Source organism: Megalops cyprinoides, chromosome 6, assembly GCF_013368585.1.
Source record: "Megalops cyprinoides isolate fMegCyp1 chromosome 6, fMegCyp1.pri, whole genome shotgun sequence".
Classification (NCBI taxonomy): Eukaryota; Metazoa; Chordata; class Actinopteri; order Elopiformes; family Megalopidae; genus Megalops; species Megalops cyprinoides.
Window position 1 is genome coordinate 40,513,250 of NC_050588.1, and position 21,751 is coordinate 40,535,000.

At 48.2% G+C, this 21,751-nt stretch overlaps 2 protein-coding genes across 2 annotated transcripts in view; both read left to right on the forward strand.

Moving 5' to 3' along the window:
- Nucleotides 1–684: 684 nt before the first annotated feature.
- Nucleotides 685–4,247, forward strand: LOC118779650 (nuclear factor 7, ovary-like). The gene is made up of 3 exons (XM_036531828.1): nt 685–2,049; nt 2,491–2,556; nt 3,621–4,247. The coding sequence occupies exons 1-3, from the start codon at nt 685–687 to the stop codon at nt 4,245–4,247; spliced, it is 2,058 nt and encodes a 685-aa protein (XP_036387721.1).
- Nucleotides 4,248–15,191: 10,944 nt separating this feature from the next.
- The window catches only part of slc2a1b (solute carrier family 2 member 1b), a 15,693-nt gene continuing 9,133 nt past the window's right edge, over nt 15,192–21,751 (forward strand). The window contains exon 1 of the mRNA XM_036530404.1: nt 15,192–15,580. Within this exon, the coding sequence (XP_036386297.1) occupies nt 15,563–15,580 (18 nt within the window). The 5' untranslated portion in view covers nt 15,192–15,562. The remainder of the gene's footprint in view (nt 15,581–21,751) is intronic.

The window sequence follows — 21,751 nt, forward strand, 5'->3', positions numbered from 1 at the left end:
GGGGGGGGGGGGGGGTGAAGGGGAAGGCAGGGGTCACCAGGGAAAAGGGTGAGCTGTAATCCTGCCCCCCGCCACCGACAACTTAACCCGATCACCATGGCGACAGAACCCCCACTCTCTTCTGTGAACACCCCCCCAACATGCGTGTTCATACATGTGTGTAGTGGTTTAATCCATCAGCGGTTGCTGTAGGGGTCAGTAATCTTGCTGCTGTGGACATCCTTCCAGCTTGCCGAGTCTGTAGCACATAGAGGTGCTGTTTGGGAGAAGCAAGGTAGGATACATGAGTGCTTCACTCTAACCCTGAAAACACAAATACAGACCCAGAATTTTGAACATTTGAAATCTCTGCTGTATGTTGTACTGACTTGTCACTCAAAATATCCTGTCCGTCATGATCCCGCCCACTGCAGACTGTTCTTCTCTCTTCCTGTTTGTGAGTGCTGGTATCAGGAATTGCCAGTGCCGTACTTTCACTTTGATCTTCTACACTTTAGTCTTGCTATAGTAAAGGTAATAATTTCTGTGGTTTGAGAAAAGCCTTTTCACAAAGGAAGAGGGAGAGAAGCTCATCCTGCCAGCTCTTTCACGCTAAGTAGGAGTGTGATTGAAGCGGGAGTGTTTGTTTATAGATCGCAGATCGGTGCAGAGAGCAGACGTCCCACTCTCTCTCCCTCGGAGGCAATGGCAGCCCGGCTTTCTGTCCTGGAGGATGAGCTGTCCTGCCCGGTGTGCTGTGATATCTACAGAGACCCTCTGGTGCTGAGGTGCAGCCACAGCTTCTGCAGAGCCTGTCTGGAAAAGATCTGGGAGAAGACTGAGCATGCAAAATGTCCTGTGTGCAGCAGCGGCTTCTCGAGGGAAGAGCCCGTTTCCAACCTGGTGCTGAAGAACACCTGTGAGTCGCTCCTACAGGAGGGCAGCCGAGGAGCGGCTGCAGGGAAACAGTGCCTTCTGCACGGCGAGAGCCTCAAGCTCTTCTGCCTGAGGGACAAACAGCCCATCTGCGTGATCTGCCAAACCTCACAGCTGCACAAAAACCACGACTGCTGCCCCGTAGAGGAGGCCGCTCGGGGCTGCCAGGACGAGCTGAGGGGTGCGCTGACGCCCCTGAGGGCAAACCTTGCGGCCCTGCGGAAACACAGGCAGCACTGTGCTGAAATGGCCCAGCACATTCAGAGCCAGGCCCAGCGGGCAGAGAGGAGGGTGAAGGGGGAGTTCGAGAGACTTCACCAGTTTCTGCAGGATGAGGAGGCAGCCAGGATCAGTGAACTGAGGGAGGAGGAGGCGGAGAAAAGCCGGGCGATGAAGGAGAAGATTGAATCTGTGGCTAAAGAGATTTCATCCCTTTCAGAGACAATCCGAGTCATAGAGCAGGACATGGCAAAAGACACTCTGACATTCCTTCAGAGCTACAAAGACGCGATGAGGAGGGCCCAGTGCATGATGGGTAATCCGGAGAGTGTCTCAGGAGCTCTGATCAACGAGGCAAAGCACCTGGGCTCCCTGAAGTACAGAGTTTGGGAGAAGATGGGGGACATCATTCAGTACACCCCTGTGACCCTGGAACCCAACTCTGCCAACCACAGCCTGGTCCTGTCCGAGGATCTGACCAGCCTGCAATACGGTGAAAGACAGAGTCTTCCCGCCAACCCAGAGCGGTTTGACCCATGCGTGTGTGTGCTGGGGGCTGAGGGCTTCACCTCAGGGAGACACTTCTGGGACATTGAGGTTGGGGACAACACCTTCTGGGTCCTGGGTGTGGCACAGGAGTCTGTCAAAAGGAGAGAGAAATTCTGTACGTACCCAGAGAACGGGTTCTGGACAATACGTCTTCGTGAAGGACAGTACAGGGCACCTAGGACTCTGCTGGCAGTGACCAGGAGGGTCGGGACAGTCAGGGTGCGGCTGGACTGGGAAGGAGGGATGCTGTCTTTCTGCGACCCCACTGATGACACTCATCTGTACACTTTCACACACACCTTCACTGAGAGACTCTTTCCCTTCTTCTGTACTGGCTGCAACTCTGCACCTCTGACTGTCCTACCGGTCAGGGTGTCCGCACACAAATGCATGTAGTTTACAGATCTTTACTCTCTCATTCTCCCAGACGCCTGAAGCATTAATAATGTATAAACTGATTTTAATATAATTAAACAATCAAAGACAGTTTCGCCTACATATCAGCATTTAATCTCTGTCAGTGTGCTCATCTTGTGATGTGGTGGGCAGGGGGCTTTGCATGGTATCTGTTCCTGAAACCTTGTTCTGTCAAAGCTGTGTAAGTGTAACCTCCTAAATCCTGGGGTGTGTCAGTAAACAGCGTGCTGCTGGACTGTGGCTTGGCAGGGTAGTGTGTGAGAGTGTGTGATTCGCAGGTCGTAGTTCTGCCGCGGCTGGCAGCTGCGTTGCAGACGCACTCACTCTAAATGCCATCTCCTGTCTGTGGCACATTGCTCCTCTAATCTCACATACACAACCCCGGCACAGGGCCGAGCAGCCGCCCCTCCCAGTGGGACGGTGGGGACGTGGGGCCAGCAGGCCGGGCTCGACTGGGTGGGGGGGGTGGGACATGCCTCCATCTTGCCCCGGGAGGGCTGTGTAACCCTGTGCTGCCGGCCTGTGCTTCTCTGTGCTCCATATGCAGCACAGTGCAGTGGGACACACAGGGATCTCTGGGATAGACCCCTGATTGGCTGCTGCTCGATCTCCCTCTGATTGGCTGCTGCTCGATCTCCCCCTGATTGGCTGCTGCTCGATCTCCCCCTGATTGGCTGCTGCTCGATCTCCCCCTGATTGGCTGCTGCTCGATCTCCCCCTGATTGGCTGCTGCTCGATCTCCCTCTGATTGGCTGCTGCTCGATCTCCCTCTGATTGGCTGCTGCTCGATCTCCCCCTGATTGGCTGCTGCTCGATCTCCCCCTGATTGGCTGCTGCTGCAGGCAGCACAGCCACAGATCTGCAGCTCTGATTTTTAACTGAAATGCTGATGTAAAACTGAGCATAACTGCCTGATTCTGTCATATCAACAGGCATTATGCAAACGATCTGCTTTCATCAGTGACTAAAGTGCTTTGAACAATTGCAAGTGACTGCTGTACATGGCGCATAACTGGCGAGGGATTATTAGTGATATTTACAGTGCTGGCTACCAAATGGCACAAATTATGACGCTTTAAAGCTATTCTGTACCAAGCTTCTACTAACGTTGTAGGCATGGTTTGTGGTTTATCATCACAGAAGTAAAAACAGTTTACAGTTGATTTTATAAAGCTGAAAGAGGATGGTTAAGGAGCCAGCCACCATTTACGTGTATGTACTGTGGGGGAAATATCCTCTCAGAGGTATTGGGCCATCATGAGTTAAATTTCAAAAATAGGTCAGTTTAAAGGGGGCCGCAGAAGTCAAACTTGATGATGCAGTATGAGCTCTGGACGTATGGCACGTAGTGAACTCCTCACTATTATCCTCACTGTCATTTTTACACTCGTTCTTCCCCCTGCTTTCCGCTCGGGTCAGCGCCTCACGGTCGCTGCGTGTTTCACAGACACGCTGAGTACGGAGACGGTGAGAGACAGCAGCAGATAAGCAGGTGCGGTTTGGCACTGGTCCCGGTACAGGGGCTGCAGGCATGCCCAGATTCACGTCCAGATTCGCGTCCTGCCACTCCATGGAGGATAATGTCAGAGGGTGATGCTGCACGATGCGCCCAGCGTCACGGCGACGGGCCCAGCTGCCAATCACAGGACAGGGAAAGGAGGGGTGCACTGCTGGCTCCGCCCCCGGGTCAGGCCCTGCTGGCTCCGCCCCCGGGTCAGGCCCTGCTGGCTCCGCCCCCGGGTCAGGCCCTGCTGGCTCCGCCCCTGGGCCAGGCCCTGCTGGCTCCGCCCCCGGGCCAGGCCCTGCTGGCTCCGCCCCCGGGCCAGGCCCTGCTGGCTCCGCCCCCGGGTCAGGCCCTGCTGGCTCCGCCCCCGGGTCAGGCCCTGCTGGCTCCGCCCCCGGGTCAGGCCCTTCTGGCTCCAGTGTCACAGGCCTGGATAACGTCGTCCCGGGAGACGGACACGACTGGGACGATGTCAGAAAAGGGCAGCCAGCTGGACAGAGCCCAGCTCGGGGATAGGGTGGGGGTGAGCCAGCAGCCAGGGAGGCGGTCACTGTGGTGTGAGGGGGTGCCCAAATGTTTGTGGATATGGAGCTGGCCTCAGTCGGACCCCAGCGGGGTTGGAGGAGGGGGTATCGGGGACTGAGCAGTGTCCCAGAATGATGTGCCATTGCTCTGCAGCCTGTGTAGCGGAGTCTGTGGGAGGTTGCCAGGCAGTAGGACGGAGACAGGGGCGTGCGACCTTGACCCCCCCACTCCCTGTGCTGCTGACAGAGAAGGGGTGCTTTGTCAGGACAGCAGTGCGTTACACATGCCACCCAAGAAGGGACAGACCCCTCTCCATCTCTTAAATTCTAGCACTGGCTGTCCGTTTGTGCTGCCATCGGCATTCTGGGAAAGGGCCAGGGCCATCACAGCTATAACGTTCTCAGAAACTGCTTTCCAGTGTGCATTTCACAATCAACCTTGTATTCAAATACAAAAATAAAGCAACCTGAAAAGGTTGCTTCAGGTTAAATACCCTACATTGGAAGATAATTATATTTTAAAGATTACCTGTGGTTGTTCTGCATGAGAGCACCCAAGGATAGAGCTTGGATGGATGTAACAACTACTTCAAAATCTATCCGGCAAAGAAGCATCAACTTAGTGAGTGGCCGGTACATACAGCTGAACACCTTCTGTGGTTTTAATTTATTGACTTTTTGCAGAAATCTTTTAATTTGAACCCCCAATAAGAAACATACGTCAGATAACTGCAAGGTAAACTGCGGTTATTTTTTCTAAAAATAGCTCTGGCTGCCCTTTCTTCTGAAGACAGGCTTTGGGCTCTGCTTTGTGGCTTTATCTGCACATGTGCTTTATTTAAAACACTTTCATGCGCTCTGGAGCTAGCCCTCTGCAAAGCAGGCCCTGGCTGTGTGCGTTGGTCTGCCGATAAAGGGATATCAGTGGCTGGATCCAGGCCAGCGGAGAGGCAGGGTATTTTATCACCTGCCGTTGCAGTCATCGGAGCAGCAACAGAGAAAGATTGTTTTCAGCTGCTCGCTGTTCCCAGGAAACATTTGCCTAAGCAAAGAATGATGCGAGCAGGTAGGCAGAGTGTGATTGGCTGATAAGCTTTGGTGCAGACTCTGCTGCTCAGTCACATGCTGCAGTAGCACAGGCCTGACAGCCAGAGAGAGGCCAGAGAGAGGCCCAGTCAGCGCAGCGTCCTGTGCCAGACCCCTCTGCAGAAACGACCTCTCTTTTAGAGCTCCATCGTCCCCCTTTTTCAACCAACCGGAGCCTCACCGGTTGTGTGCTGGGCTTGTCAGACTGCAGTTCATACAAGAACCAACTTCACTTTACTTCAAACTCTCCAAACAACCAGAAAGAATGCGGTAACAACACACTGCGACTACATCGCTCACACACGACAGTTTCAAAGGCGTGTTCCTTATATAACACCGACCCAGACATAATGCAATCCTCCGATACACAGGCACGAAAACCATGATTCACCATGCTCACACTAACAGTCCCACAGTGCACCAGGAAGCAGCCGCATGGAGAATAGGTGCAACTCTCAAAGTGAACCACAGGGCTCTGACAGTGGTGTGACAAGGGAACCCTACCAACACGCCCCCCAACCCCCCACCCCCAGGCAGGGGGAGGGCAGATTGTTCCAGGCTCCCAGTCATTGTCCACAGAAGATACTGAGGCATACTTTCTCCTGACACACAGGGTCACTCACCGAATGTCCCTCACATTGAACATGGCTATTCTAGGTATTCTGGCCAGTTCAACCAAATCTGTATCTGATTTTTTTTTTTCTCTTTTCTCACAGGTGTCTTTAAAATTGTATGGTGGTTAGCTGAAGGAGTAGGGGCGGCAGTGTAGCATAGTGGTTAAGGAGCAGGACTTGTAACTGAAAGGTTGCCGGTTCAATCCCTGCTCGGACACTGCTGCTGTACCCTTGGGCAAGGCACTTAACCCACAACTGCCTCAGTAAATATCCGGCTGTATAAATGGATAACATTGTAAAGAGCTGTAACCTATGTAAGTTGTTTTGGATAAAAGCGTCTGCCAAATGAATAAATGTAAATGTAAGTAAAAGGCCGAAACTCGTGTAGATTACAGTTTTATAGATCCTGATAATGATTGTGATTCTAAACCATATTCTAACATTTCATCATATTTGGTGACATGTCCGTCCAGTCATCATCCTGCTAGAGTGAAGATGAGCTGGGCATTCCCCCGAGAGGTGTTTGTGTTTGACAGCTTTTAGCGATGCTCTTCACTGCGCAAGGCTGTTGGACTCAGGCGGCGGAGATTTCAGTGGAAGGGTGCTGCACATGACTAGCAGTCAGCTGGTCTTTAAAGGTAACTATAGGGCATAATTTCCTGAAATAAATCCCTGCCTCACTCTGTTTTACTGGAATGTGTTGTATCCACATACTTTAGTAGCTGACTAATGGTTGCTTTTTTCTGCCTGTGAAATAACCAGGCAAACAACTTGGGTTATTGAAGGAACTACAGCTGATAAAATGAAATTTCCATGTACCAGTTGTGTATACCTACACAGCCACCGCCTCTGATAGATCTTTAAGAGCAGGATTTTACACTGCATTACATTACTGGTATTTCACAGATGCTCTTATCCAGAGTGACTTACACAGGTTACAATTTTTTTACATGTTACCCATTCATACAGCTGGATATTTACTGAGGCAATTCTAGGTTAAGCACCTTGCCCAAGGGTACAGCAGCAGTGGCCCAGAGGGGAATCAAACCTGCAACCTTTTGGTTACAAGTCCTACTCTTTGCCACTATGCTACACTGCTACCCATCACCTGCACAGGTATGGCTCCCTCCAGCTCTATTTCACAGGGAGTGAAAAGCTCGCTTTTTGGAGCTGGAGCGGAGAGCTGTGTTCTTTCATTCTTCACACACTGATGTGCCTGTGCGTGTCCTGCTTTCCCCAAGGCCGGCTGTTCTGCCCTGGCGATGTGGAGATCAGCTCTGGCGGCTGAGCGGGAGACTCCCACAGATCAGGGACATCATGCTGAACGCATAGCGTGGTCTCTCTGTCTGGCCCTTTTGCTCGTGTGTAACGAAGTCTGCAGAGAGGGAAATGAATGCGGGCATTTGGAATGGAGGAACGGGCGGCTGTTTTAGGCAGGACTGCAGCAGGACAGCTACGGCCTGCCTTTTGTTCCTCCAGCTTTCAGCCCAAAGAGTGAAAAGACTGAAAGACTTTCCATCTCACGCCATTCCCCCTCCCGCTCCCTCCCCCCCGGACACGGCCCCCTAGCCTGTCAACGGGGGTCCCACACCAAGCAGCCAGGTCAGAGGTCATGCTGGATAAAGCCAGTCTTTCCAAACACCGTGTGCTTCAGTAACACGGGAAGCCTTTGATGTGCAACTGAAATTCCTCTGGAAGCTGTTGGCTGAAATAAAAACATTTTTTATTTCCATCACACTTTTAATACAGAGAATGTGAAGCTTAATTAATCTCATAACTGGTATGTCTGCCAAACATTCATATAAACCAATAAAACGATCTGACTCTCTGTGGCAAAGGAAAAGTTCAAAATTGAAACACAGGAGTTACTGGTAGCATGTGGTAACTGCAGCTCATCTGTAGTTCATGAGAGCTCACTGTGACATCACAAGCTGGAAAGTTCCTTGGAAGCAGCTGTGTAGTTTCACTAGCTCTTCACTGGAAGTAGCAGTAGTTTTCTGCCGTGTCTGAGAGCAGTCTGACTGGCTCTCCTTTAATACTGTAATGTGGCGCTGAGGACATGTGTACTTGCGGCTCCCTGCATGTGACAGTCCCAAAACTGTCCCCCTCTGAAATTTGGGCTGTGTGCAAAGTTCCCCCCTTGCAGTGACCAGCGCTCTAAAGAGCTTGGGGGGGGGAGGGGGATATCCCTGAGGGAGTGTGTCCAAACGCAGGCAGTGACGCCTCGGGTAGGGAGAGGCTTTTTGAAGTGCCTGTGTTCTCGGGGGGCAGCAGGGTCTCTTGCATCACGGCTCCGGGTTTGAGGAAGGCTCCCGCAGAGCCATGCAGGGTGTGATCTGTTTCAGTGTCGTCATCAGTGTCGTAGGGGACACCTGCTATTGTTCCCTTTCCGTTGATTTAATTCCCCCCGGCCCCACATCCAGCCCAGACTGTGCCCCTGAAGACAGCAGCCCCCTGTCCTGGGATGGAGTAGCTCACCTTGTCCTGGGGGGCGTACAGACGTGTGTCCTGTGGGAGAACTGTAGACTTACAGTCCATTGATGTGATTTTTAAAACACTTTGGGACATAACTTTAGATGTAGATGTGTAGACACCCCAGGCATTCCCCTTGCATTTCCTGTTTACTCTGTAGTAGACTTTGGAAACGTTGTGTGTCGAAATGTGGCCCTGTAATGGTGAATGCGCTTCACAGCGTTCTCTAAGCAGCGTAAGCCTTCAAAGCAAATGGCCAGATTGGAGCGAAGGTGAGCGGCCCTCTTTAGGCCGCTCCCAGAGAATGCTGGGTCTTTAAGCAAGAAAAGCAAAACATCTCGTGACTGTTCTGGGTATTCGCTAATCCCCTAACGAAGACCACCCCCCCCCCCCCACGCGCGCACACACACATGCACGCATTCACACACACCTGCACACACACAAACATACACACACGCGCACACACACATGCAAAAATATGCACACATACACATGCATAAACATATGTACACACACATTCGAACAGACACACCTAGTGTATAATTAGTGCTGGGGGTTACTGTGACATTCTCAGTTTGGTTGTTTTGCAGCCTGTGGTTTTAGAAAATGCTTTTCTGCAGTAAGCGGATCCACTGAGGCATTAGGGGTCACGCTCTTGCCTTTTGTTACGTAAGAAAACCTGGCTCTCACCCCACTCATTCACACCACAGCCTCCAGGTTTCAGTCCACATAGAGGCAGGAGTTCTGTCCTTTAACAGGAAAAAGACAAGATGCAACATGTGAGACGTACATGCAAACTTACACACAAATAAATGAATGCATACATGTGATCATACATGCCACCAGGTGAAGTCTGGTTTTAATAATCTGCACAGTCTGCAAACTGCAGAACTTCTAACACGCAGTGAGTCACATCCCCAATCCACACGACTCGTCTGAGGCATTCTTTCCCTCCTGTACCATCCCAGCTGTCATTTCCCATCATCCTCTGCGGCCAGGACGCAGCGTCTGGCTGTGCGGGTGGCGTGAGTCTGTGCACCTCCCCGGGGCAGCGCTGGCACATGGGGTCGTAAGGTCAGGTCAACGCGTACGTGCGGCAGCCCACTCGCCCGCGATGAGGTCACATGACCTGTGCTGTGGGGTGCAGCGGGTGTACAAACTGAGTCCATTAGCTGAGATTCTGATATCCCATGATGCTTTAGCTGTCTGAATGGATTGTATTCTTTTTTTAACTCTTTCATATCACTTTGCAGAAGATATTTCACATTGAAGAATTTATTAAGAATTATGTTTATTGTTCCTGTGTAGATATCTTGTAGAATAGACGTGTATTGCTCAGAAACATGAAGCGTGTTGTTACATGAAGAGCATGTGTGTGCTTACTCACGAGAGAACATCTTCTCACAATGTCCCCAAGATCTGGTGTCAGGAATGTGTGGACGCACTTTGACAATGGAACTTCTGCCTTATTATCTTCTGCCTCTCCGACTTTGAGTGGCGTCCTCTGTTGGCATGAAGGGTGGTTCTGGAATGTTCCATAGAATGCCTTATGAACATACTGTACAGAGCGACACTCCCTGTGCTCAAAAAAGCGAGCAGAATTATAATTACAACTGAGGAAATGAATTGTAATCTGCTACGATTTGATCAGATCAGATCAGACCTGCAAAAAAATGAACCGGAGAGAGGTGCGTGACATTCAGAGTCAAGTCAATGCATATCAATAGTTTATCCAGATGTGTTAGATAATATAATGCTGTAAGGAGCACCTTCAGAGGCAGTGTGGTGCTGTGGAACGCCCACATTCCTGTTACACAGCAGCACACACCTCCCGTTTCTCCTCACCCACTTGGCATTCACGGCAGCCCAGATGCCAGTGCCCGTTTCTGGTGGTTTGGCAAGGTGAGCGAAAAGAGTTATTAAATGAATCATTACACAACTACAACACACAGAATGCTGTTACATAGCTTTAAAGTGTTCTTGGATTTCGTAAGGGATAACCCCCCCCGCCCCCTGCCCCCCCCGCCAAGATCCCAAAGGGCGAGTGTTTCCTCGACGTCAATGGCGCAAAGGGCTGTTCCCCTGACCGCGGCAACGGGCACGCGTGGCGTTTGATGCGGTGCACAATGGCGGCCCTTGTGGGCCCCTCTCCCGCTCTTTGTCTCGGTGTTTGTCTGTTATTGTTTGTGTAAGCGGCGTTCAAAGGGCCCGATTCCCCCGCGTGTGTCAGCCTGCCCTGCTCTCCCGCGCCGCGGCGGCCATTGTTTGCCTTTCTTTTCACCGCGGCCTCAGGCCGGACGCTGCCCCGCCGTCTCACACAAAGGTGAGAGCTTCATCCGTGTGGCAGTGAGACCTTCGCTCTCCCCTCATCTACCTCACCGCTTCCTCTCAGCGCTGTCCATGCACCAGCAGCACGCCCACCAAAGCCCTCCAAACACACAGGCTCATTGAAGTGGTCTAGCCTAGCTGATGACATGCCTCAGCACTTGTTGGCAGTCTTTGATGTTTGCAATCTTTGCATGTAATTGTCTTTGGAGGTTTGTGTGGTGTGTGCCGTGCCCAAAGACCACAACAAAACAACTCTACGGCCAATCAAAGCACAGAGAGTTTCGTCCTCACGGTGTGTGGGTGTGACAGGTACGCAGTGTGAAATACTGTGAAGTGTTGACATTTTATCTTCACAGACTGTGAGATACTGCTCTTCATTTTCTTCCCCTCAGAGAATCACAGTTTGCTGGTGCTCTGCCCCATGTCTTACATCATTATTTGAACAGGAAGCCGCTTCATTTGAACACCAGGTGACTAGATAAATTGACTTTGTGTCCCAAAGCATAAATCAGCTGCTAACTGAGATGCCCTGGCATTAGAGGGCTGGCCCTGTGGCAGCACTCTTCCGCATCCCCCGCTGGCTGATGTGGCTTTTTATGGCTGAATTTGGGCAAAGGTGTGGCAGCTCATCTCTTTCTCCCGAAACACATCCAAAAGTCACATGACCGATCACCTGTCCAGCAATCAAGACTTCAGTCACTGTAGGTTGGGCTATTTCATGTCTGCAATTTTTGAAGAATGCTGATATATCTGTGACCCTGCTTCTGTGACCTTCACAGAAATATAATACTTGTCAAGCTTTTTGCCCTTCAAAGTGGAAGAACCTGGCAGAGAATATCTCCCTAGTCGCCTAGTGAAGAATCCGTAGTGCGCTCTTTTCACACACTTGGCCTGTGATTCCAAGGGAATATGTGCAGTCAGTGCTTGTAAAATGCCCAGCTGAAAGGCAAGGTAATGCCCACTTTAAGAATGGGTATGTTAATCTTGTTAACCTTCAAATTTACAGGCAAACAGAAGATGGGGCTTCATTTTCAATCTTACACCCTAAAGCCGAATGACTTGTCAATCAAGCAAACATTGAATGATGATGAAACATCTACTACTCATCGACTGAACAGATGAATCACATTCTGCTTTGACTGCTGATGACTCCCCACCCACCTTCACACCCTACCCTAAATCCTAACCCTAACACCAGTGATGGTGTATGACTTTCCCTGCTCACCTTCATACCCTGAGACTAAAGGCAGTAACATCAAGGACCTAAATGTTCGCTTACAGGTAGGAAGCAAGTTCTGCATTCGTAACCAAGTGTGTCAACTTGTCCCTTTTCAAACAAGCATACCTACAATGCAAGTCAGGTACTCCTGCTAAAAGTGTAATTTCATCTGTATAGATTTGTCTAAGTAGCTGAGATGGTGACATGCATTGGTCATCATTGGTCCTTTGGGTCCTATGTTCTTTTGGGTGGTGTTCTCTACGGCAGGCTGCACCTATCAGACCTGATGCTACCACATTCATAGGGCTGCTGTCACCTTTTAACCCTTTATTGCCTGCTCTCATCCCCAACTCTCTTAACACTACCACGTGCTTGAAACCTGCTGGAAAAGGTTTCCTAGTCTTCAGATTTCATCAGGGATCTGAGATGGTTTCCTAGTCTTCAGATTTCCTCAGGGATCTGGGATGGTTTCCTAGTCTTCAGATTTCATCAGGATCTGGGATGGTTTCCTAGTCTTCAGATTTCATCAGGATCTGGGATGCTGCCCACAGGGTGCCCCCAGAATGCCTTGCACACCTGGCGATGGCTGCGCACACCTTTCTCTGTGGCACGGCTCAGACCCTGTGGCGCGCACCCTCTCCCGCTCTTTGTCTCAGTGATTGTCTGTTGTTGTTTTCTTTAGCTATCAAAGGGATTTCATCAAAAAAACCACAAAGGAGCGGAATTCCACCATATTTGTCAAATCTTTCCGTTTTTGTACCGTACGGACGCGTTCCTCTTCCCCTGTAGCCCCAGTGATTATTTTCGTTTCTTTTTGCGTGTTCTTGGACCGGACACTTGCCCGCCATCCCAAACAAAAGACAAGAACACGGCTTTGTTTACTTTAGCCAAAAAGTCACTATTTTTTAGGGGCTTATCACAATAAACTTTCACGGTTGCATTTTGGATTTCCAGTGCTGGGCACCAGTGTCACACTCCCATACTGTCCTGTGGTTCTGATATGAATTATAAAACCCTTTTTGGTCTTAAATGGTTTAACCCAAGAAGAGTCACTTATATTACTCACACTTACTCTGCTAACTGTTAGTCATCAGTTGGAAGGCTGGTAAATGTAATTTTTGGAAAAAAATCTTTACATGGATCTTTTCCATGGCCACTCCTGATAGCAATATTTGTAAAACGTATTGAAGTTACAAATTTAAGCTGTAATTGATTTTCATAGTAATATTCATCTTTTTGGAATGTTTCTCAGCATGAGAAGCTAATTTTTGTCTGTTTAGGTGAATATGTCTGTTGGTTTGTATTCAGTGAACAGTTTATGCATATGTTTTTTGAGATACTTTTAATAAAAGGTTTCTGCTCAGGGAGAGTACGCTGTCTGAATGATTGTGTGAATAAAAATACAGCTTAGCTTAAGTCAGGTTGGAGTATTGATTACAATACAATTGATTACAATACTACAGCTTTCCATGCCTGTGAAGATGAAGAACGTTTCTACCATTGATGTTATTAAAATAGAAAAAAAAATCATAGCTTTATTGTTCCAGATGTAGGAATGGCATATCTAAAAATCATTCAGACCATTGTAAAGTCAGAAACAAAGAAATATTTTAAACTCCACTAATACTAAACATTGTCCTTTTCTTGTACATCCTCAAAATGAATTTTCTTAGAATTAACTAGGCAAACAACACTGATAAATTCGCCTCAGTAATTTCACGTGACTGTCACAGAACACAGACCAATGGCTGGCAAAACAAGCTGTTGATCCATCTAACTCATTCCTTCATTAAACTTTTTACTGCTAACAGCCTCAGCGGAGTTCCCAATTTGGGTAACTTGGCCAAAAGACACAACCAAGTGTTTAATTGAACTAATCTTTTTTTGCCTCCCAAGCTTACTTCTAGATATTGTAATTTGTGAGCTTCATAAAGTGTAGTCACAGTCTTGGTGTCATATTAAAGTTTATGAATTAACCATTTCCCAAAAATATATATTTTTGATATGAATTAGAATTTTTCCAATACAAATCTCCATATGACAAATTCATATGCTACTGCTCATAAAATAAGCTGGAAGGCTTCTTTTGTTGTTTTTCTGAGAAACTCGCCTGCTATGCACTTGCTGTTCCGTATAATACAGTATTCCCAGTGTAAACATGTGTAAATTTTAATTTTATATACTGTTGGCCTTAAATTTGATGCCATAAGTGTCCTCAAGTTGTCTGTCCTGCTCTGACTCTGACTCTGACCATGATGATGCCAATGTCACATGTGAAACAGTCATTTGAACTGAGTTTGATCACTGAGGGGAAGCACGTAGCAGGTTTAAACATGCCAAGCGCATAGCACAGGCCCCAAGTACACACTTTTATGCTTGTTTTCTCCCCAAGAAAGCAAAGTTGTTTTTAGTAAGCTACATAACATCTTTTAAAAAACGTTCATATAGACTACTCTAATTTTTGCTATCCAGTTATTACATGTCCAGAAGTTTTATATTGTATATGCAATAGCCTGATATTATGCCAGGTGTGGTGTTTATGATGGGTAGATAATACAGCATTTAAATGTTACTTTTACTCAAAAGCTGAAAATATAACATTGGAAAGGTTTATTAAAAGTTTGCTGTAAAACTATCTTATTGCCGTTAAATATCCTGCTGTATAAATGGATATGTAAGTCGTTTTGGATAAAAGCGTCTGCTAAATGAATAAATGTAAATGTAAGGCGTACTTTGATGTTATTACTGGTTTCTGGTTACTAATAAACGTATTATGTGACGCACTCTCTCGGTAGTTGGCGCGTGCAGGTTTATTACTTGTTTATTACCTGAGCTGGGCCTCCTGCCGTGCCAAAAAAACAGAGGATCAGGGTGAGAATTAATATCTGTCACCGTATGAAGCTGAAAGTGGACGGTAAAACAGGGTAGAAAAGCGAAACTGATTAAAAAAATGCATTTTGGTATCTAAATAGCTTGGTGAGTGGGCGCCCCCTATCTGAAGCCAGCGCTCTATTGATAGAAAGTTTGTCGCTCCTTCTGCCTTCTGTCCGGCTAATGAATGAAACTCGAGTACAAAACAGATAAATCGTTGGACGCTGGTGGGTTACGAGTGTTTTTTTTCTCTCTCGCTTCCACTTTTTAAATTCTATTTCCACTCATTGTTTTAATATTATGAGAAGGTAAGCTTCGTTGCGTCATTGGGGGAAAGGGGGGGTGGGGGGGGGGGGGGGGGTGACAAAGTTTGGGACGGGGGGGGGGGGGGGACGGATACGGTGCCAGAACCAATCGCTGCGTTCGGACGGAACGGGCCTCCTCGCACACCTCCGCACCAAATTCTCCCTCCAGCCAATCACAGCTGACGCCCCCAACAAAATATATTCACCGGCCTGCGGCCACCGGGGGTAAAAAGAGACACCGAGAGAGCGAGTTCCGTACGAGAGAAAACCGGAGAAGAATCCGCAACTACAGCGAGGGAATAAAGAAATTTACCGAGAAATTGACGCGACGAAATGTGGATTTTTAACGCATACTTTTTACTTTGAAAAGACAGCGTAATAATTTTAGTATTGTAGTATTAGCATTTATAAAGACAAAGGGTTTTATTTCCAACATCTGAACTTTTCAGTTTAGAGAAGAAGGGGAGGTTATTTATTTTAGTCCTGCTAACAGGGAAGCGCTTTTTAAACTTCTAAGAGGACTTATCAGCGCAGCCACAATGGAGTCAGGCGGCAAGGTAACGCAACATTTTGGCTTTTTATCCCTCTCTCCCTCCCTCCCTACCTCTCTCCCCCTCTCTATCCCTCTCTCCCTCCCTCCCTACCTCTCTCCCCCTCTCTATCCCTCTCTCCCTCCCTCTCTTCCTCCCTCTCTTTCTCTGTGACTGTATCCACAATTTTGACGCATGACGTCAGGTGAAAACTGTACTTGATATGTTGAAAAACTGGTTTTTATTAACTTTAGTTAGCTGATATCTTGATGTTTCAAATGTTATTAAAGGGCTGTGTAAATAACCGATTAGATATTGCTCGGCTACTAGCCGGTAAGCATGATCAGCTCTGGGACAGACGGCATTCACTGCTTCTGACAAAACTTTTTTTTATTCAGCGCTCGTCATCTTTAGATATAGTTAGCTGTAGTCTGTCTGTCATTTCCGTCGCATTGCTGGGAAAATACGCGCAGCTCATTCTCTTTAAGCGAGTCAGATCCTCATGGTGTACGTGCGCTGGAAGGCGTGACTTTTCTAGCTAACAAACTTAAACAATACAATGTGTTTCTTCAGCGCTGCTTTAAAATTACGAAAGTGCGCGTTACGCCTGCCAAGTTGCGGACATATAGCTTGGCAGTTGCACAGTTGTAACTATTTTTCATGAATTCTAAATGCCATAGTTGCTCTTATATTTAACAGATATATTTATTTAACAGCTGCTCTTATATTTAACAGATAAACCGCGCGAATGGAGCCCAGCCACAGTATCTGTATAAATTAATTTTGTTAGTTGATCATTATGTTCATCATTATGAACGTTATGTTTAGTGTTAAATGTATTATACAGTCTATGCAGTGTAACATCGATATACACTTTGACAGCACTCATTATGACAGAAGAAGGGATTAATACAGTATCACTTTAGAGAGCTTTATAGACCCCTTAAAAAAACGCAATGCCAGGCTTATGGAGTGAGGTATCCGACCGTGTGGCGCACGGCACGGGGAAGCGTCTTCGGGCGCTGCCGGGACCCGGCGGTGATGGAGTCTGGCTCCCTGACCGGCCCGGCTGCTTTAGACGCCGCCAGCTCGCCGCATTCCCCATCTGCTCTCTGCCGAGCCCCAGAGCTCGCCGGTTGGCCTGCTTGCTTTAACGACGTTTGTAGCAAAAATGCCTAAAATGTGCTGCCTGTGAAAATATGCACACAATGATGGACAGATCCAGGGGCGTTTCTAGCAACTGAAAAGATTAGGGCTCAAGTGAAGTTTGCCTGGGACTTTTTTTCTTTTTTTTGAAGGGAGATCGGCATTGGTAGGTTGGGGAGGTTACATCTACCTTTATGATAAATAAATATTATCACACCTTCAGACGCTGCAAGTCAAGTTCCACTCTGTTACACAGTCTGTCTGTCTGTTTTGCTATAAACACCTTTTTCGGTGCGAAAGTATTCAAGGCTAGGCTCAGAATTTTCGGGGATATAGCCCTGAATGATCGGACCTGACACCGCCACTGGAGAGAGCCAGTATTTCCTCATTACAGAGGTGTAGCAGCACTTCAGACAGAGCTGTCCTGTCACTGTGCCCTGGTTCTGTGGAAAAAAGCAGTACCTGATGAAGATTCCTGTTAATAAATGTTAACGTTAATGAAAGCCACTGATTCTCAGTGAGTTTGGTGTGGAGGACGTTGGCGACGTGACGGGGTTGGTGTTTGGTATGGCAGGCCTTCACCGCGGAGCTGGGCGATGGTTATCTGCACCACACACTTCCTCCTCTTATTCTCGTTTCTCTTAATCTGATTCCTGTGAATTCAGTGGTGTGTTGCACACGCAGCCCGCCTCACGGAAGGCCAAAGACAGGAATATCATTGCTTATTCATCAAATGTTTCTCCAAATGTAACATACAATTTACATTTTTTTCCACAGCAAACATAATTCATTTATAAGAAATAAACACAGTCATTTTCACATAGTTGCCTCAGAGTGTTACAGATTTGTTTGTTGCAATGGTGTCTTAACCTTACATCTCCCAGCGGCCTCACAGCCGACGAGCTGGTGCACTATCACAGCGAGTCCACTGTGGAGGACTAGCGGAGGAAGGTTCAGTGTAGCTGAACGGGACCTAGCTGGCAGTCAAAGCCCCCATCGGCACAGCGGTTTTGTTAGCTGGAGCTGGCTGGCTGATTCATGGATAATACCTGCTGGAGCATCGGTCCTCTGTGTGTGTGTCTGTGTGCGTGTAAGCAAAGGTGTGCCTGTGTGTGTCTATGTGGGTGAGGCAGGAGGATGGTACAGCTTTGAAGCTCACATTGATTCTCTTTTATTTTCAGGAGAGATCTAGTAATGACCACATTTTTGGCATCTGCTGTAGATAATTCTTACAACTACAGCAGGAGGCGTTGTCATTGTTGTGTTAATGCCTCCGAGATTGGCACTAAGCTTACAGTCGTCCCTGACGTGTGCCGTCGCCAGGTAGCACCTGTTGTGTGAGCGGGGAGTGTCCCTTCACCTGCTCACAGCCTCACCTGTGGCCTCCTGCTGTGGAGGCTGTAAAGCCACCCCCATTACCTGCAGCACATGACACACCTGTCAGTCAGCAGTGCTTTCACTCTTCTGATTGGATATCGTTTAGGGAGTTTCCTCCCCACTCCAGGTGCTGGGGTGCCCTCCATCACTATAAGCCACAGACACAAGCATGAAACTGGTGTTAAAATCACCCTGGGAGAGCAGGTGAAGCAGCCCTGGGTGCCACTGTCTGATCTGTCATGTAGGGCTGCCTTATTTTTAACAGTGGAGGAAAAAGTAATTGGTGTCCAGCCTACAGATGACTTGGAAATAATTGGCATTCCAAAACCAGCTTGCTTCTCTTCCACAGGGTAGGCAGTTTAAGCCCCCGATGAAGCTGAAAGTCGGGCCCTCCCTCCTTCACACTCGACTCTGAGGCCCCTTCACGACGGGTGCAGCTTTGTTTCCGCGTGACTGCGCCCTGCGAGTTTCGGCCTTTCTCTCCGACTGTCAGTCTCCCTTAATGAGGGATAATGAGTTATTTATGTCAAAGCAGGAGAAGGAAGGATTACTGGAAGTTCTGGGAATTTAACATAATAGAATGTAAATTGAAAAAAGGGCCGGGGGAAGGTCGGCTTTTTCTTGAAGATACTGTGTGCACTCACCAGGAGACTGATGGGTATTTAAGATGCCTCATCTTTTCTCACCCTTAATCTCTCATACGCACAGGGGAGCAGGCGCTGGAATAATTGGACTGGTCAGTCCAGCTGTTTTAGGGGTCGGTGGTGACCTCTCTCGGGTCTCTTTGAAAGACTGACTGCACTGTAGAAATCTTAACACCTCTCTCTCCTGTACTTTGAGGAGTTTCTGGCTGGGATGTTGGCAGTTGATTGGCATCAGGTGTAACTGCCCCAGGTGAGGTGGGCAGGTGATGTCGGGGCTCCTATTGCACAGTGTAAATTGTGCACAGAGCTAGGCTGAGCAGGGGTGGAGCTACAGTCCCATTTTCAGATGACCTGAGATTAATTCGGTGTATAACTCTTCCACTCATGGTGCCAGTCATATTGGAGTTCTTACTAAGGGGACGTTTATAGTGGAAATGGCTCTTTGCTGTCTTTGCCGCACGGCAGGTCTCCTCTCGGTGTGTCAGACAGGAACTATGATGTTATGTCATCAGTTACTGTGGTTCAGTCAGACAGTCAGCCAGATTTGGGGGCAGAAGTGCAGGCAGGGAAGCGACGTGTCTGTGTGGGCAGATTGCAGCAGTAGACTTGTTTCGCAAGGTGAGAGGTGCTGTTCTACACTGTTTACCCTCTTTCACAGCTCCCTGGCTGGCAGAGCTCCCTCTCCTTCAGAGCTTAAAGGCACAGTCGGTGAGTTAGAGTGCTGGACGTTCTTTTTGTGACAGTCTCTGGCCTCCTGTAAACCCAGAAGGGGGGGCAGACAGCACTCTTAATGTGGACAAGGGGCACCTCTCAGTGTGGCTACACTCAGCGGGGCTTGTCCTCCTCTCTTGGGATCTGTAAAGCTGGCATTACTGCCCGTCAGGGTGCTGTTTAATGGCTGAAGTCCATCATGTCAGTGTACTGACTGTGTCCAGTTGCCTTCACCATAGCTGGAGTTCTGCAGTGTCTGGACCAGGCAGCAGTAACACATGTGTGACGAATGTTTACACTGGGCAGCGTTATCTTATCTGCCCCCTTTTAATTCAGCTCTTGCGACAGGTTTTACAACACTGTTCCTGTGGAGTTCAATTAAATGCATGGCCAGTCTTATCACATGGCGTCAGACGCATAAATAATAATAATGTTTGCCTAGAAAAGGGCAGGATGTTCAGTTCGGTGGCTGTATGCATGGACCACACCCCTGGCACTTGGCCCCTGCAGGTTACACATTATTATCCAGCATTGGCTCTGGGTTCAAGTGCAGGGAACTCACAAAGGAATGTGGAGGGGTTCTGTCTGTATGAAAGACACATCGCTGGCTCTTAGGCAGAGAGGGTCAATCCCTCAATTCGGAAGTCTGGAAGCTGTAAATATAAAGGAAAGGCTCTTTGTAACTTCATCCAACTTTTGATGATTTTCAATGATCACTTAATCCTAGCTCCTTGTCGCATGAAATTTGACTCTGCTGTTTTTAACGGCCAATAGGGCGTGGGCAGGTGAAGGACACAGTCTGGCAGGGGGAAGGCTGTTTTATGTAGAGGTACATGCACACGCCTATGGGAGCGGCCTGTGTCACAAGGCAGGAGGGCTTCGGGAAGACAATCCAGCGAACTGCCTAACTTTGTCAGCAGGGGGTGTGGCTCTGTGGTTTCCAAGGTGAACGGGAAAGGAGAGTCCCTTTAAAAAGGAGATCATTTCCTCATAACTGCACAGAGCAGTGTGTGTGTGCACGCATTATTTGGAGACCCCTCCCTGGTATTTGGGTTAAAGGTAAACGTGTCACAGAACAGCCTTTCAGGGCTAAACATGTATGTTCCAGTCAGACCTCATGCAACCCCATACACCCCCCCTTTCGCTGACTTAGGAAGCCGCTGTTCGGGGAGAGAATACACGGTAATGTTTTTTTGTTTGGCTTGATTTCCGCCAGACATCACGGAATGTTTGTCTAACAGGAAGTGTCACCGTCACTATTTAAAAAACACAGTCTTTCCTCGTGGTGTTAGAAATACCACACCTATTCACCCGAAGCTGCTTACGCTAGAGCGGACGTATTTATTTGTTTATTTATTTTTGATCATGCGTTGTCATCGCGCGTAGTTTTGGTTTTGCGGCTAGAGGCGTCCTTTCGGAGGCTCCTTTAAGACGCTGCCCTGGGGTTTGCAGATCCAGCTTCGCATCCTGTTATGAAACCGGTTAAACAGCCATGGACTCGCTGACCCCGCTTCCTGCGCCCGGATTGGCTGAGCTGGCCGGGGGGCGGGACGAAGCCGCTATCTCGCGCCAGGCGATTTAAAGTTATGGATATGTCGAAATTTCGCGTTTCCAAGCAATCTGCACATTTTCCAGAACTGGGACCCCACTGCCTCAACCTCGCATGCAGGCAGGAATCCCATAACTCCCCCGCACATAAAATATTCATTTTACGCTTTACCCAATCGGCGGCGAGGCACAGGCATTGAATGTATTCTGGGTCTCTCAAGGACAAAGGAAAATTTTCGCGTGAGATCACGTTCTGTTTATTAGACGAAGCGTCTGTTTCTAATTGAGCACTGTTTTCTTGGAAACTTCGTATTTATCGCCATAAAGCTGTAAATGCTATGTAAATGTCGAAGAGATGAGAAAGATCGCTGAAAACCTTGGTACTTCATCTTAGTTCGATACTTCGATGTCGAGATTTTTTTTTTTTTTTTTTTTAGATTAGAGCAATTCTGTGTTTCCGTAGGTTGTAAGAAAGGCTTAATTCTAGCTAAAGCGTGCAGCTGTAGTTATGTAGCCAATGGCATGAATTGTGAAAGAGCTTATTGTGGGAGGTGACTCAGCTCAGGTTGTGGAATGAGATGTGAAAATGTAGAATCGAGGCTCCGCTGGGACTGAATCTACCAAATGCTTTTAAAACAACAGGAAGTGGATCAGTGCATGCCGTCCAGTCATTCCTAAGGCACTGTTACAGGGGACAGTGCTACAGAAATTCAGTCAACTCAGCCTCAAGTAACACACACACACACGCACACACACTCTCACAGTCACACTC

Bases quoted from the DNA above. Each gene is read 5' to 3' on its own strand.
- LOC118779650 (XM_036531828.1), top strand. From the start codon at position 685: ATGGCAGCCCGGCTTTCTGTCCTGGAGGATGAGCTGTCCTGCCCGGTG. The intron at 2,050-2,490 runs GTCAGGGTGTCC...ACCCCGGCACAG, and splicing joins CACCTCTGACTGTCCTACCG to GGCCGAGCAGCCGCCCCTCC. The intron at 2,557-3,620 runs GTGGGGGGGGTG...GTCCCGGTACAG, and splicing joins AGCAGGCCGGGCTCGACTGG to GGGCTGCAGGCATGCCCAGA.